The sequence below is a fragment of the Venturia canescens genome, chromosome 3 (genome assembly GCF_019457755.1).
Source record: "Venturia canescens isolate UGA chromosome 3, ASM1945775v1, whole genome shotgun sequence".
NCBI lineage: Eukaryota > Metazoa > Arthropoda > Insecta > Hymenoptera > Ichneumonidae > Venturia > Venturia canescens.
Window position 1 is genome coordinate 6,021,085 of NC_057423.1, and position 16,793 is coordinate 6,037,877.

At 41.6% G+C, this 16,793-nt stretch overlaps 2 protein-coding genes across 4 annotated transcripts in view; one reads left to right on the forward strand and one right to left on the reverse strand.

Annotated features, from left to right (window-relative positions):
• The window catches only part of LOC122408105 (annexin A13-like), a 71,730-nt gene that overhangs the window by 13,225 nt on the left and 41,712 nt on the right, over window positions 1-16,793 (forward strand). The gene's annotated exons all lie outside the window — the stretch shown is intronic.
• The window catches only part of LOC122408107 (5-hydroxytryptamine receptor-like), a 91,631-nt gene that overhangs the window by 8,750 nt on the left and 66,088 nt on the right, over window positions 1-16,793 (reverse strand). For both annotated transcript variants that reach the window (XM_043414707.1, XM_043414706.1), the window contains exons 6-9: window positions 6,165-6,357; window positions 4,249-4,372; window positions 3,746-3,889; window positions 1,679-1,988 (exon numbers count right to left, since the gene is read on the reverse strand). In XM_043414707.1, coding sequence (XP_043270642.1) covers window positions 1,679-1,988; window positions 3,746-3,889; window positions 4,249-4,372; window positions 6,165-6,357 — 771 coding nt within the window. The remainder of the gene's footprint in view (window positions 1-1,678; window positions 1,989-3,745; window positions 3,890-4,248; window positions 4,373-6,164; window positions 6,358-16,793) is intronic.

Consider the following 16,793-nt stretch of genomic DNA (forward strand, 5'->3'; position numbering starts at 1 on the left):
CCTTGCGGCTCAAGTTACGAGATGGAACGAACCGCTCCGCAAGCAAATTACTCGGCCTAACACCTCCCCCTCTTCTATCTCCAGTCTATTGGTTACGCTCGTGAAGCTGAAACGTGCTATGGATCCAATTGTATACATATCTCAAGAGGGGAACGAAGGGACCAATCGTGCTATCGACTTTGTGACATCTAATTCCCAAGGCTCACCACTATCCTCCTTCTCCCGCACGCTTAATGCCTCTTAGAAGCATCGCAATGCTTCAATTAATCGTTACATCGATCCCATTTCACTCATCCGATGGACTTACATTCGAGGCAGAATAATAACGATCCTCTCTTTACTACGAAATTCATCACAATTCTGCATCTACTCATGTGTAACACGAGTCTACAAAAAATTTTTTATTCTATGTTCTAAAGTGCGATTCGTCCGGTTAATTGTGCATTGAAACGACGAAAAAATACTCTTGCTTCGTATAAAGTTTGCTTTTGGGATAGTTATAATAATAATGCTCATTTTCAGGTTTTCATAAGAATTTTGATTAATTTTTGCATTGTATTGATTTTGAAAATTCGAGAGTAGCGTTGTTTTTGAGTGGAGTCGGTAAAGGGGACGGTTGTTATTCTGTCACGTTAAAGATTCTCTGTTCGTTGTACAAGAAACCAGTGAATGGTCCAATTGTCAATTGTTCATTCATATATCAAGAAAAAAAATCATTTTCGATGAACACGAAAAATGTTTTGTCTACAAAATATCAATAGACTTTGTTGAATAGTTTGCCAAAGAGATTTCGACTTTGAGCATTGGATCTGTAAAAAATCGTATTTAATTCGAGATATTTGAGCATTTCGTTGACTTTTTGTCCACAATTCGAAAAGCATGAATCCAAATGAATCTACCAATCTGATGAGTCTCGGTATTCTTTTCGTTCTTTTTCGGGGTTGTGTAAAATCTCGATGAAAATGTTTGAACAAATTTGTCAAAATTCTTCCCTAGAAAGTTGCTCGTGTGACGCCCTCTGAGTAAATTCCACGACGAATTTCTGTCAAAAAGATTGATTCATCGGCTCACGGGTGTACGGAAAATTTTGACAGTTTCGTCAGCGCACTTAGCGGGGGACTAAAGTGCGTTTATGCGAGGCTGTAATTGCGTGCATTGAATTCTGCATTTGGTTCGCAGCACCTACGTCAAAAATGAAACGAAACGCGTCGTTGATAGCTGCCAACACTTTTTTCCCTCAATCGCAATAAAGTGTGTATTTCGAATATGTTGTTCCTGTTTTTTTTGTCTATTTCATTTTTTCATCTCTCGTTAGTATTTGGTTGATGGGAACATGCGAATTGACGTGTGTAGGGAAAGCATGCACGGGAGTATCGTAAAAAAGCGAGGGTCGGGTGTGGAGGGAGAAACTGTTGGTCGAGTTTGGCTGGTTGCCCGAAAAATCATATGGAAAATGTGAGATTGAGAGGGAAAAAAGCGGGTCCCGTCGGGGCTGCGGAGATACGCCGGAATATTCAGGAAAATGGGAAGCGAGAGGAAAATTGATATGTTCGACAGTAATTTTAACCGCTGCTGGGAAATAAAGAATTTATCGCGAACGGGCGAGTAGTGATTAAACGTCGCTGGGAAGGAGAGAAACATATTGCGAGGGCTGGAAAACGAAAAGTAATCAACATACCCGAGCCACTGGAAGAACGCTATGACGTACTCGTTGACGGAGCACGAGGCGTAACGTTCACACACCGGCAGCAGGATGGCAATGACGAAAAATGGCGCCCAACAGAGGACGAACGCTCCTGTGATAATGGCCAACGTTTTAGCCGCTTTTCTTTCTTTCTTCGATTCGGCCGGGATTTTTTTTCTTCTCGATGCAACGGGCTTCGGCGATGCCTCCAGGGTCGGCGGGTCGGGATCTAAACCATTGTGATAGGACGTTTTCTCTGGCGAGGTGTTTGGCGAACTCACCGTCGTGAATTGTGTCGTTGTTTCTTTAAAATAAGTCAGTTCTTCAAATAAGTCAAGTTACGGGGATTTGTAACAATGCAACAATAGCACGAGCGTAAACAGCGCTCGAGTACTGCTTCATATAATGAGAGTCAAATAAGTACGTAGAAAAATGAAGTACACATAACTTTCGCAATTAAAATGGTATTAAAGCGGAGTCAAGTATCGAGATCTCGTTTCGCGCGAGCGCAGAAACATTTGTCTGTTCTCAATTCCCTCGCGTTTCCTATTTCACTACTTTTTTTTTCTTTTAAAAAACGTTTCAGCAATTCATATTTTTACTTCATGAAAAAACGACGGAATTGTTTTCGTTCGTACTGCTCGATTTTTATTGGATTTCAGTCCCCTGCAATTTGTCGAGCTCCGCTCATTTTTGAAGAATATCAAAACGAACGCTGAGCTTGTTACGCGGGGAAAAAATAAAAATTACTTTTAGACAGAGTGTATCCGGAAATAGTTTATTCGATCTGTACTTAATCCCTCGGGTATCGAATCGCTTTGCGATGCGCATGCAATTTTAAATGTTTTATTTACATGTAGCCGAAAACACGCGAGAGACTTTTTTCCCACCGGAATCGTATTCCGTGGATAAGTTCATCGTTTGCTCTACCTCGACCAAATATATCCACGAGGGACAACGTTCAAATCGAAGAACGAGAAAAAAAAAAAAAAAAAAAAACAGTTTTTCCAACAATTACAATCTTTTTCGTATTTTCGAAATTTTTTTTCCATTTTTTAAGATTTTTTAAATAAATCTTTCGTAAAGCGGTGAAGCGTGAAAAAGAATTTCAAGAAGAGGAAAATGTTTAATTTACGGTTCATCTTCCGCCGAGATTACCAACCGAAGACGCTTCGCAATTTTTTGCAGTGAAGTTTATTTCGAGATCTACCGGATTCTCGATTTGGAGCTTCGTACGCGGACTCTCCCTTCTGTTCGGGGTGACCCGTTCTACACGGCTCGGCCCAATATATGTATACACTTCCGAAGGATCGTTTATTATCGCTGGCTCTCGATGCTCTCTGTTACTGGATGAAATAAAAGTGGGCAGCTTCGTATGCATGAAAATTTGGTATGCATGAAAAAGAGCATGGAAGCAGCAAATAATACAAAAGAACGAGCGATGTAGAAGGAATCAAAAACTCGAATCAGAGATTTCATTTTTGTGCTCGCGGTGCACGCGCCATTGAGTCTGTTTCGTACGATGAAATTGAGCTTGTGCATATCTTGAAACAACTTTTTGCTCATTTAAAAAGCGATTGTGCTTCCCGCGCAGCAGTTTTGTTCGAAAAATTTACTTTTTTCCTTCAACGATACGCTCTCATCTAAAAGTAAAACAAAAATTCTTCACGAACAGTGACGAGAGACTGGTTTTTCTTCATTTTTTCACTCCCTGTTCGCTGTAAAGTCAAGTTTTGCTTTTTTTCCCATTAATCAAAAGCACGTAAAAAAACTCTCGACAAACTGCGTGAGAATTCTTTGAAAATCCGTCAGCCAAATTTTTCATAATTATACCTTTCGTCAACTTTCGAAAAATCCTTTTTTTCTCCACCTATATCCACAAGTATGGATAATTCTCAACGAAACTTTTAGCCAAAGATTATTATTCAAGCCTTCTTCATATTTTCGGGGTCCGCGACGCTTTTTCCTCCTTCAACTCCTTTTGATACTCTCTCATCCGATCTTTTCTTCCCTCATCGTCTAGCTTTCATTCCAGTAGAATATTTTTCCTCCTTTACTCACCGGATATCGTGGGAAGAGGTCGCCCTATAACAGCCACCACAGCAGCTGCTATCCCACCGGAAACTTGAGCTTGAGCTAAAGCTCCTCCGACTGCATGACTGCTTCCTATTGGTCTTGGAGGACCGCCCATTGTCTTTGTAGTGCCTGATGAGAACGAGAAGGATATCGAGTATAGTAAAGTCCACGATATTTTCATTCGACCTTTACAAAGACGCGTATTAATTTGTCTTCAATTTGCATGCGTATTGCGAGCTAAAAATAATGTTTTTCCGTTATCATGTTTGGTTTTCAGTGCTCCGCAGTACGATCTTCCATGAACGTTCGCGTTTGCTCGTATTTTCGATTATTGCAGTAATTCCGAGTGATTCCATCATTTCGAAAGATGAGCGAAAGCTTCGGATATAAACTCTGCTTCGATTCTCGGCCAAGAATTTTAGGAATTGATCTGTATGCGTGACGTGAAAAAAAAAAAAAGAAAAAAAAAAAAACAGTGAAATATTTACCTTGCGCATTGATTTGTTGTCCGCCTCTTCTCCGGATGCGTTTACGGGCAGTTTGGAAGATCCTCCAGTAAAGAATGAGGATCACTAGCAGCGGAAGATAAAATGACATCACTGTGGCGAATATCTGTAAAGTATACAATTGAAATATTATCGGCTCGCTGTTGTTTTCCCCTCGTTCGAAAGCTGCTTTCATTAGCTACGTGAGAATAGTCACTGCTGTAGATGAGCGAATGGCTTTTGTTATTGGGTTCTAGAACTGCTGTTCACTCGCTTTTCATCGGTGGAAAGCTCGTGCTCTCCTGTGCAATATTTCATCATTAGTCTCTTTTGTTTACGAGGCAAGAGTATCTTCTCACATGGGTCATTTAAAGAACGCAAATGAGCAGACTCGTCCGATGCTTCCTGCTTCGGATGAACGTTGCTCTCCCTCTCTTTCTCTTTATCTTTGCCCCAGTCTCCTTTATCTCACTTTTACGAGACTAGACATTCCGCGTACTCTCAATATTTCACCAGGAATGTATGTCCCCCTGTACCTAGATGTATATTTATTTCCCATATAAATATACATTCTGTTCTGAGTTTACATTCCCAAGCTCCCGCAGCGCCAACCCGAGCGCTCATCACTCTTCGCTCCGTGTTTTTCGCAGCCCCGCGCCCGCGGGACAAAACTTTTCGCAGGGCGACTAATTTCCGTCACAGCTCAACAGTCCGTGTACGGGACATTTGACACGAACCTCAGCCACTTTTGACTACTCGTCTCGATTCCCTGATTTCTTTTCAATCTTTCCACTCGACTGTCAACTACTCCCGATGTAACAAGATTTCGAGGACTTTCAAAGTAATGAAGTTTTTACGTGTGTTTTGAGATCTCCGAGTTCGAGGTGCTTTTCGAACGGTTGAGCGGCATACAAGTTTCATTTTTATTACAACTCCACGTTCTGGGGATTCGCCAAGAATTATTGAGATTTTTCCGACCCCCCGGAACGTGTACTACCATTTTTTGAATTGCAAAAAACTTGAGTTCTTTCTCAATGAAAGTATATTTATTTTCGGTATAAAAATGGAATTTAATCATGAAATATTTAATCGGAGAAGCTGGTCACGTATTATGAAATGCCCCGTGCAGGTTTATCCATCATTTATCTTTTCCGCGGTCTCTTTTTTATTCGCAATAAAAATTTCAAGAGAAAAGCACATCCCGAGGCGCAGGGTGCTCCAGCATTCTTTCCCGTTTCGCATGCATGCACGAGGACGTGTAAAAATAAACATTGTATTAAAAGCATATAGCGTCGTGGATGTAACGGAGATTTCTGCTGATTTTTTGTTTTTTACTCTTCTTTTATGCAGCGTTGAAGCGGTGGTCGCGCGATGTGTAACGAGAAAACGACAATGAGCCAGTCGCTGTGCATGTATTCATTCGTATTTTGATTATGTATTGGGAAGGGAAAAAACGGTAGCTCGTTATAACTGCGATAATGAGAATTTCTCGTGGACGAAAAACGCGAAAACGTATTTAACCGTTGGTACTATATGAAATTCAATTATGTTATGCCCTTTTAACGAGGATTTGGCGTTGAATGGATTTCCGTAGGATGAAAAAATATGAAAGTATACAGAAAAAAGAATTTTTTAAATTAAAGTGGGGCTGAATAATTGGTGCAACGTCGACGAAATAAGGGAAAAACAAAGTGGAAGCTTTCCGATAAGCAGCAAAAGCGACACAGCGCAATACGGAGTGCTCGGTGTTCGTTTTTCCAGCGACGCCACGCTGCCACTCTCTTCCATGCTGCTCCATAAGACTCTTTAAGAATCTAAAGTGTTCCAAGCTTCAGCCATTCTTCGGGCTTCACCGAGCAACTCTCCCCTGCACCATTTGCGCGCCTCGGAAAGCTTCCAAAGTGGCGAAGGCGTGGTACCTGATAGCTGATGTCTTGACTCACGAGACAGACTTTTTCGTGCACCACTCTGTTCTCCCAGTCAACGTCTTTCCAGCCTAAAAGAGGCGCGATGCAGATGAAAACTGCGAGCATCCAAACGATGAAGATCATCACGCCTATCCTACGAGCCGTTCTCTGGTGAATGTAGTCGACGTTGGTGACTGCCCAATACCTGAAAATTTACGTTTTCACTTGTAGTTGGAGGTCGGTAAAACGGGCTTGCGAAGGTCCTTCGTCAAACACTGTTCCTATGGGAAAAGTTAAAGAATGTGAGAAACTGCGGAATATTCGGAGGCCCATCGACCGAGTCGCAGCTATCATTAAATATCTCAAACGGTTCCAACATCTTTGGGAATGTAAAGCTGAGTCATTTGAATAGCTAACGAGATAGTCAGAGCTGGTATTCAAATGAGACGAAATCTTCTTGTCGTGCGAGTACACTCAATCCTCTTTTTTCGACGTTGCCTGCGGCGGTAACTGTTCTCCGTCTTATACCGCGAGATCGCTTGATGAATTGGGTCTCCCCACTGCCTTGGAAACACCACGAGTTTAGCTATAAAACATCTTTCTCGTCATTTGGATCATGAGTCTGCGCATCATCAAGCTTTTTTGGAATTTCCTTTTTTGAATGGAAGGTGAAAAAATATTTTTTTCGAACGACACTCGACATGACGGTGGAATTGAGCACTTTCGATTAATCAATCCAGAATAATTTATTCGGAAGTAGCCTCGCGACGTCGAATCTATGAATATTCCAGCATTTTGAAAAGTAAAAGTCTTTCAAGTTTTATAATGAGTTTTTCATTTCCTGCAAGACATTCCACTTCATTTGGACACGCAATATGTTTTCGTCCCTTTCGTTTATGCTTTCAACTCGTTCTGAACAGACTCCGTTGCCCGGTCAGACCGGATGGGAGGCTCCGCAGAGCCTCTGATACAGAGAAAATTTGTCCAACGGTTTATTTACCGAGTGTAAGGGAATGCGAGGCTATTTTCCGACAGACTCAACCGTCAATTTTGCTTTGTCAATCTCGTAACGCCGGAAATTCGAGTCCATGCGATTGGCACCCGAGCAGGCTGAAATCGGTTTGGGCGAAATCATTTGAGGCTGCCAGGATACAAGCAATTGGAACTGTCGACCAGATAATTTTCTCGTCACGCTTCATTCCGATGCTTCGTCACAAATGATCGAAAGTTAATCACGAGCAGACAGAAAAATTATCGGAATGATCAACGAGCCCGTTTCGGAATGGGCATTAGTCGATCGATACAATCGCTACGGCGACGTTCAAAACGTTGAAGAAATTAGCCATTATTTATCTCGACCCATTCCGAATAGATGAAGCAAATGCCTAGTGAGCACAGTATGGAAAAGATATTCGTCGTTCGTAATTGAGCTATCGGAATTCTCTCCAATTAATGCTAAAGATTCGAATCGGCTGATAGGAACAAGAAAATGTTGCAAATTGCATGGACTGCGAAGAAGAAAGGTTTCGGAGGAATTCTTGCGAATTCGTTGGCCATCAGAGTTCTCGATCGCTAGTAACTGATCGTACAGGCGGTTCGGTATGTCTATACGCAAGGGTGGTTGAACCGCAGCTCATCGAATTTCCTTTTATCCTCTTTTTGGCCGATCATTCGCTCACTTCGTTTGCTACTCCTTCGATTTCTTCCGTGATCACTGCTGCTTCACGGGCCATTCTTTGCTTTGATGCTTGAGATTCGATTGCGTATCCGTAACATTCTCTTTTCCCACTGTACCTACGATTCGTTTGTGCCCCATGTATACATACAAATGTACATTTCGTGTAGACTCTTTTCTTTGAACGTACATAAAATTTGATTTGGCTCTCGAAAGTTTCTAGAGCAGTTTTAGTTTTCCACGACCGATTCTGAGCTCCACCCCTTCGATGTGTCTCTTCGCTTCACTTCGAAACAACGTCTCTCCACTTTCCGCCACTTTCTTGTTTCATCTTTCAACGGCCAAACACAATTCCGCGTCGGTGGAATGTACAAATTATCAAAAGTTCAGGCCCTAGCTATTATTATAATAAATAAGTGGTATAAATTTGGTACGGATCGGGTTAATAGTTTTTTTATTAATTGTGACCATCGCAAAGGTATTTTTCAAGAAAGACGATTCTGAGATAATCGCGTTCGAAGATTCAAGCGAGCGGTCGGTTGAAATACCCATAGCTACGAATCTGACGCTCCGATCTTTATGAAATTCGGTGAGAATATTCTTCAGACATTGCACTTGAAGAATATCTAATAAAAAAATGTTTTATTTTGAAAAAAACAGTTTGAAATTTCGTTTGAAAACCAAACAGAAATTCTTTAACAAAAGAGCACAAAAAATTTTTCATTCTTTTTTTTTTTTTTTTTTAATTTTTAAACCTCGTAACCGCAGTGTTGACACAGCAAATGAGAGCGTGGGAAACGAGGTGGTCGGTCATATAAAATAGCTGTGGTTTGTTCAGAGCTTTGTGCTCTCTTAAGGTGGTTTAATGAACGGAAATACCGGACGCTGTATGCTCGCACTGGTACGATCAATAAACAAGACGGGCATGTGCACATTGTGCAATATATAATATGATTACCAAAATATGTAGTTTCCTATTTCAACATTCTAACATTTACAGCGTGATGCATGATGTGAGCGGAGTTTTGAACGATGTTTGAATGCATATGATGGGAAGACGACATGTGGGCAATAGAGTCGCGTACATATTGGACCGTACGGAAGTATCATTGCACCTTGATGAATACGTAAACGTATGTACATTGCAGTATAGCGGGGCGTTTGGGTTTATGGGAGTTGGTAAAACACTCGCCTCCCCCGTCAATTTTGTTTACTTCACACGATGTATGAGTGCAGGCGCCTCGACTATGCACAGAGAGCAACGTTATATTGAGCGTAATTTATTCTCCGCTGTGTTACTATTTTCGTAGAGCGGACGTGTTGCATCAGCAATGTAAATCGTCGGAGCTTGGATCAGTTTTTGTTTTCATTGGGAAATTCGAACGGAAGCATATTGCTGTCAATTAACGAGCGATTTGTTCGTCCCACTGAACGAGGATTTTTCGAAGGTATTAAGAGCTTTAAGGTAGATCATGCTCGTATAGGATCGTATTTTATGGGTGTCTAAATTGAGTCGATTTTTTACTTCTTAATTAAAGATATTATCACTCCAAATTAATGTCGGAGTTATTGATTCAAAATTTTAAATACATTTTTTCAACCTAGTTTTTGGCGAATTAAATGACGAGCCATTAATTGAACGGGGATCCATCACTGACTGAACCCGAAATTTCATTCGTCCCTGACTAAAATACTATAGTTTTTATGTTAAAAGTCGCTTTAGATAGCGCAAAGGGAAATGGATCAAGAAGAAAGTGTCAATGGGCCAAGCCAAGAAGAAACAAAATGCTGAAATAAGCCCATGTGAGGTTACGAGTGCTCGTTTTATCAATTGCGTTCAATCTTTTACTAGTAAGACAATCGTCTCGAATTTTTTCCCAGACATTCATTACATATTTCATTGTTATATTGCGTACTTTTTCATAAGCTTCGTAAGAAGCGTTCATTCGTTATATGGAAAGTAAAACAATTTTTTACGTATAGTTGAAACTCTGTATAAATTTCAAGACTTCCTTAAGAAAACCGTTTCGTGCATGAACTTAATTTCGATTTTTTCGGAGCTTTCAGGCTCGTAATAACTCCAGAAATCGACTCGTTACCGCTCCACAATGATGCTCGATCTCGTTTGAACATTCCAGAAAATTTGAATCACCTTCGTTACTCAATCATATCGCTTTAACCTCATTTTCTTTCGGAATTATGTTCCGGGGTTCTGTTGTCAATAGAATAATCGAGTGCAAGATTTTAGGGGTCGTGAGAAGCTCGTGGGAATAACAGTTTACACGTTGCACGCTCGAGGAAAATTATTAACGCGAGAGGCTCGGGGTACAGGGCAGTTTGACCTTTTTGAGGTTCATCGAATTATCTCGGGAGCGTCGAACCGCATCTCTCATGTTTGAGTGCCAGCGGCAATATATCCCTTCAACCGCTTTCCATCTCCAAAGTTCCGCTTCCAAGCTCTCACGGGTCACAGGAGATCGAATGGTATATGAGAAAAGCGAAAGAGAAAGACGGAGAGAAATTGAGAGACGGAGGGAAAGGGAGGGAGTCGGGCTTCAAGGCAAATTCCTCTGTGCGATGTTAAGTCGCGTGTGTGCTTAGTCCGCTAGTATTACGCGAAGATATCAGTGTCAAACAAATTCTAGCGTAGCGAAGAGTATGCACTTCCTCCATTTGACTATACAAACTTGGATTCACATTCGTATACATAAATACATTTATATGAAGCTTTTAAGATGTTGGTGCACGGTCTGTTCTCATCAACGTGTACGGACAGAGCCGCCCTGCATCTGTTTCCGGCTCTCATTCATTAGAGAAAGCAATTAATCCTCGATGCAAGTGCAGAGAAATTTGACTGGGGATGAAAGAAGGAGAATCGAAGGAGAATCTATAAAAAGTGCTCGAAAACTCGTGCATTGACAAACGGACGAACGAATTGATTGGGCGAATATTACGTTGACGATCCATTTTCGTATCATCCCTCGATTCTATGTACGATTGGAATGAATTTATAAAGGGAACGTGTGATCAGGAAAACGTGTGCGAGAGTATATTACGAAATGATGTTCGAAATCGCTGTTTCTTCACCCCTTTGTGATGATGCAAGGGACTTGGAGATGTTCCAGGTCAGAGGGTTCGGATTTACAGATTCGTTGAGTCTGCAATTGTCAATAAGCGCCAGTCGTTTTTTTGTACGAGTCATCGAGTGGTTTAAATTTTTTGACGCAAGGTTTTTTAGCGTATTTTCTAGAAAAGTCTCACTCGAGTTTGTTTTTTTTTCGTACAAGTGTGATAAAAATACTGAAACATGGTGCCCTACGTGCAATCAATTTTGCTTTCCATTTATAATAAACAGCAATAAAAACATTGGTGGGTGAGCGCTATTATCTACAAACGCGTCGATGGGTGCATTTCATATCGATCGAAAATGGCTCGCAGCGCTGCTGCTATTCGTTCAAAACACTCCATCATTCACCACCTACATAGATACAGTCTCGAAATTTATTGCTTTCTCTCTCTCTCTCTCTTTTATATCTCCTTTTCTGTTTTTGTGTCACTTTATCTTGGCAGTGATCCCGCTGGGTTTTGCCTGAAATAGGAAAAGCTGCGTTCGATTGATTAGGCTCGTGTATCATGGTCGATCGGACAAACGATTTATATCCACGTATCACGAGAAGCTCTATTGCGTCTGCGAAAGCACATCCGTATTTATACTGCACAAATATTCGAAAGAATAAATCGAAGAAATCGCCATTCCAAAACGGTGGAATCGTTCCAATCGTGTATTTTCGTCCCAACTTTAGTAGCTTTTCTCCAGAACGTTATCATCTTATTCTGATTCACAAGAAAATGGCTGGGAACACAAGATTTTATAAATATTTCAAAGAAATCCTACCGAACGGTCTGCGGAGGCTGTTTCATATTTTCCTCATTCCTCCTCAATGGAACTCACCCGCAACCCGATTACTGCGATCCAATATTTATTCTCGGTTCGTCCTTACACCGTCTGAGCCTTCCCCGGGATATTCATTGTCGGGGAGACAGAATCGCGGAAATGCATACGGTAATGGATGATATTTTATGAAGGTAATCCATATGGATGTCCTTGGGCATTTCCTGAGACTCGAAATAATGAAACTCCAAGTTATATGGGACAATATAACTGCGGGGTTATAGTGGTGAGAGAAGAGATAGCGCGAGGTCTTCTTGTGGCCTGGTCGAGACGGTGACTCAACCAGGAGGAAAAAGCATGCAACCAGTCATAATTTAAGCAACTTTTGTCAGTTACGCCCTTATGTTTGGCGTCTGATAGTACGTGTAAAGAAAAAGTTCCACAGCTTCGGACCCTTGTAAATGAGAACTCGAAGTACACCGAGATAGGCGGGCTCGCCCGTCGAGACCATCAGAAATTACGCGTATTTGTACCCGTCGTACTCTGTAAGCACAGAATCGTACCGAGAGCCATGTCACGTCGTAATTCACTGCTAATTCAAAACGTTTGTTTGGGGAATTCAGCGCTTCCAGATACGAGAGGACTATAATTCTAATCTTGGGTAATCAAGAGTATAACGCGAATAGATTGCATGTACCCGAGTATACTCGCGGTGCAACACAGATTTCGCATGATTAACAAGCTTATAATGAACAAGCTCTACGAATCAGTCTGGCGCTCGAGCAATTAATTAAACGTGATTGGGTTGATAAATGGTCCATTTTTTAGAGTCGGTTAATCCTCTTTTGGATTACATGATCAAATGACCTTGACGAGATCACTTTCGTCGCATCGGACTATATAAAGGAGCCGATAATAGAGCAGGAAAAAACGTTTTTTCAGTCACGATTTGCTGGGACTCGGGCACCGGCTCTGAGCAAAGTTTTTCTCCTGATTGTTGTAAAATTACTCAATAAATCCAGCTTCCATCGACTGCTGAACAACACTCGCAATTCCAAGAAAACTATTGTGCTGATTTCGATGAGATAATGATTTGATGGTAGACTTTTGGGTCTAAATAAATAGAAAATGTGTGTCGAAGTCCTATCGATTATTGGATCAGTCGAGGGAAGATTGTGGAATTGCCGTGTCCATATTGTTCGATAAAAATTCTTTTCACCGGAGTAACTTTGTACAGGGCACAATTTGGAGTTCGAAGCGAGCAGTGAAGCCCCTCGGGTAGTTTAAACGAAGCCTCAGTGTGCTCAAGACTCTCGGCTCTCAAGACATTTATGTTGATTATGCAACCAACTTTAACACTGTACCACAGAGAAGAAAGAGGGAGAACGAGAGCGTTCGAGGTGAAAATAAAAAAGACACCACTGAAGTGCAGATCGTGAGTTAAAGTTTCGTCCTTAAGAGTATTTTTTGCGCCCTCGCGGTTATGCACAAGGCAACGCAGAAATCCAACTTTTCTTGCCAGAACCTTTATGAATTCATTATAAAGCTAGCTATGTTTTCCACCCTTTTTCTTAACAATGGTACAAGAAAAATTCTCGACTAAATGAAGAATAAGTTTTCCACCCCAAAATCTACTTTGATCTGCTACGGTGCATCTCGCAGTTGCGGAAAACTCGAGTCAAGTTATTTCTATAAAGTAAAATTGGAATTCCTTCACCCCTGAGAGACCGGATATGAAAACGACTCAATATTTCTTGCTTCACTCGTGTTTACATCACAAATTTATGCTTTATCTGTAAAGTGAATTCTCAGCTATCGATCTTCGCGTACTTTAATACCACTTGACGAAGGGCTGCCAGGTTCAAAGCAGCAATCTCTCACACGATTTAGCTCGTTCAGTACTTGGACTTTGAAAGCTCAGTTAATCGAATAAGGGATCGTAGATACAGACACAGTTGAGGCGGGGAAGACAACGGCAGCAGGAGTAATGGTGCGCATGATAGAATATTGAGTGGCAGTTCACAATGAGCGATCAATTTACAGTGTTATAAACACACGCATGCAATACGCCGATGCATCTCATTCGTGTTGGCAATATTTTAGATTTTTTGCCTACGAAAGGTCCAGGCGAGATGCGTCGATGAGCTTTCACTTGCGATCGACGATTTTTCTCACAGCAACGAAAGAATTTCTTGCACCGTGTTGACACTGAGGGAAAGGGGCTTCTCGACGAAAAGATCGGAAGCGGTGCTAGAATAAAAATGAATTTTTCATCACACTCAATATTACAGAGGCAAGGAAATTCTGCAACAGCCGTAAATCGTTGGGAAGTAGCACGAAAAGATGACATCGCTGTAAGAAGTCTCTCTTCCCGAGGGTTCTTGTACAGTTTAATTGCAAAGAGCATGTAAATGCTGTGAAATGGGAGAAAACATGGCTACGGAAGTCGAAACTCCAAACCTGTCCATTTAGCCGACTCGAGTGGGGAGGGTGTTTTTAATGATTCCACTTGTCAGGGCGTCCAACGTCTAATTGCTCCCCTCGCAATACACATTTTTTCTCTTCATCATATTTGCGAGTCTTAGTTTTGACCTCAGGAAGTCGAGTCTTGTTCGTTCACCGTTATGAATATACTCGGAGATAACTTGCACTAATTAGCTAAGGCAGCACTACTCCCTCGCCGTCGTTTGCTCTCACCTTGCTCTTCCTTGGCTGGCTTTTGAGTACTCGCTTTTCACGCTTCTCGAATATATTTTCTGTAGGAAAAAGTTTTCCGGTTACCGGCTCTTGACATGTTGGTATACATTGCTGGCTCCGAGGCTCTTTCACATTCGCTCGTCCTTCTGTAATTAGTTTCTCGAAACGTTGAATTTTCCATCTCGCTGGGACGACAGCTCTCACAATACGCCAGGGACGAGTACCAATCGCGACGCGCTCGCTCGCTCGGCAAAAGTCATTATTTTATTTTCTTCTCGCCTCTATAAATAATGAAGAATAGTTGAACGCGCTGTCCTACCGAATGGGGAACATGTTTAATGCTTATGATAAGGAAAACTTGAGGATTGAAAAACTTAACGGCGCACAACGAAGCTAATGAAACTGGCGCAAAGCTCTTCCTATCTCTCACATAATTCGCAACGATCTTGATCCTCTATGATCGTTAAATTAATCGTAACATCGGTTTTAGCCTGATCTCGGACACCGTACGCTCTTACAAAGTCACTTTAAACTCACCCCGCCGCGCGATAAACAGCCCGGCCAAGAGACTCAATATTAATGCCCGATGCAATCTCCCCAAAGTATATACGGGCACCTCGCGATTGTTCCGCGCCATACGCGAAATGCTTTCCGCCCGAGTCAAGTCCAGTCCATTAACCAGCTCGTTACAGAGTCTCGAACACGTAATCCACTTTTCACGTGTCCACGGACGTCGGAGTGCTCGTGTATAAGAGATTTAAATTTAACGCGTAAACTTCTATGCTCAGGGAGTAACGTCCCTTCGGATTCGCCAAGCACGAGCGCTCCGTCGAAACCGTTTAAATTCTTATCATATCGACGAGTTTCATCTCTCGATGGATTGCCCGCTTCCGTTTCCTTTCAATGGGTAACTCAAACTCTCTCCAACAGATCCGAACAGCTGGCTTCGTTTTTTCCACTTTCTTTTTTGGCAATTCATTAAAATTAAGGTATTGATTTCGCATGAGCGTATTTTTTGGTGACACAAATTGGGGCACTCGAAATTTCGACTGAATCATAACCTCTGAGACGTCGCGTTTATGTAGGAAAAGCTCTTCTGCTTCTGCCATTTTTCCAACTGTTATCGTTAATATTTATTTTAAGGAATTCGGTGACCCTTTATTTTTATCGTCGCTATGGATTCATTACATATTTTCCATCTGTGAGACAGTTTGTGTCGGGAATTTAGAATTATTTATAGTACATTGAATAGAAATGTAGTGATGATGGAATCTCCGCACAAGCTTCTGCGTATAAATTTTATACCCTTTTTGAAGTTTTAATTCTTCATCAAATTTTCGATAACCTGACCTGAAATTTTTACTTTACTGCTATTTAAAATCAGTTATTTGTGGAATATTCGGGCTCGTGAAAGGAATATTTTAAGATTTGGAGATCGTTTTGAATCATTTCAACGTTTCCTTAGATATCCATACGAATATGCGAATTTCTATTTGCTTCTCATTCTCGAAGTAACGATATTCTCACCAATCATTAATGGAAGCCATTCGTGTATTCTCGTTGCGAGGGTCTTTGAGGGTCGAAAAGTGATCGCGCACCACCGGTTAGATTTATGGTCGACGCGAGAGGGTTAGCTGAGCCAACCTCAAGGGGACTGGAGTTAACGGAAGGTTAGGGTTCCCAAAAATCCTCTGGTTACAATCTGCTGGGACGAGAGGCAAAAGTTGCTCGCAGTGTGCTCCAACGGTAACGGGTTTTAAGAGGATTGAAGTTCAAGTCCACTTTCGCCCTGGAGAAAATTGTGTTACGCGGTCCACTGTAAATAACACCGGGCTGATAACACTCCAGCGACTTCTCAATCGCGAGAGGAATTCTCAATTCGTTTCAATCATTTTTTAATACTCCTAATGCGAGGGTCAATTTATTTTCGAGCGTGATGCATTAGCGACTCGAATTTTAAGTGGCCGGCCAGTTACAGACAAAACTGAATCAACAATCGTATTTTTGTAGCACGGAAGTTTCTCATCACTCATGCCATATCTGCGTGCATCGATGGAGTGAAAAAGATTTGATTGACATTGGAGAAGCTGGATCACGACGCGAGTCGTGATGTCGTTTCTTGCTTCTTTTAAGCCATTTTTTTCGAGCTACTCTGTAAAATCTTTCTCCTTTTTGAGTCTCAGCGACATTAAATTTTGTTTTGCCGTGTATCACGCTCCACATTCGAGAATTCTCTTGGCCGCATTCGGTCATTTATAAATTGGCGAGCACATCCGCGAGTAATTCACGAGAGATATCAGATTCAATTCGTCTGAAAGGCTTGTTTTTCGCGCTCTCTTTCTTCACGAACGTCTCGTATTCGCAATCTTATTTCACA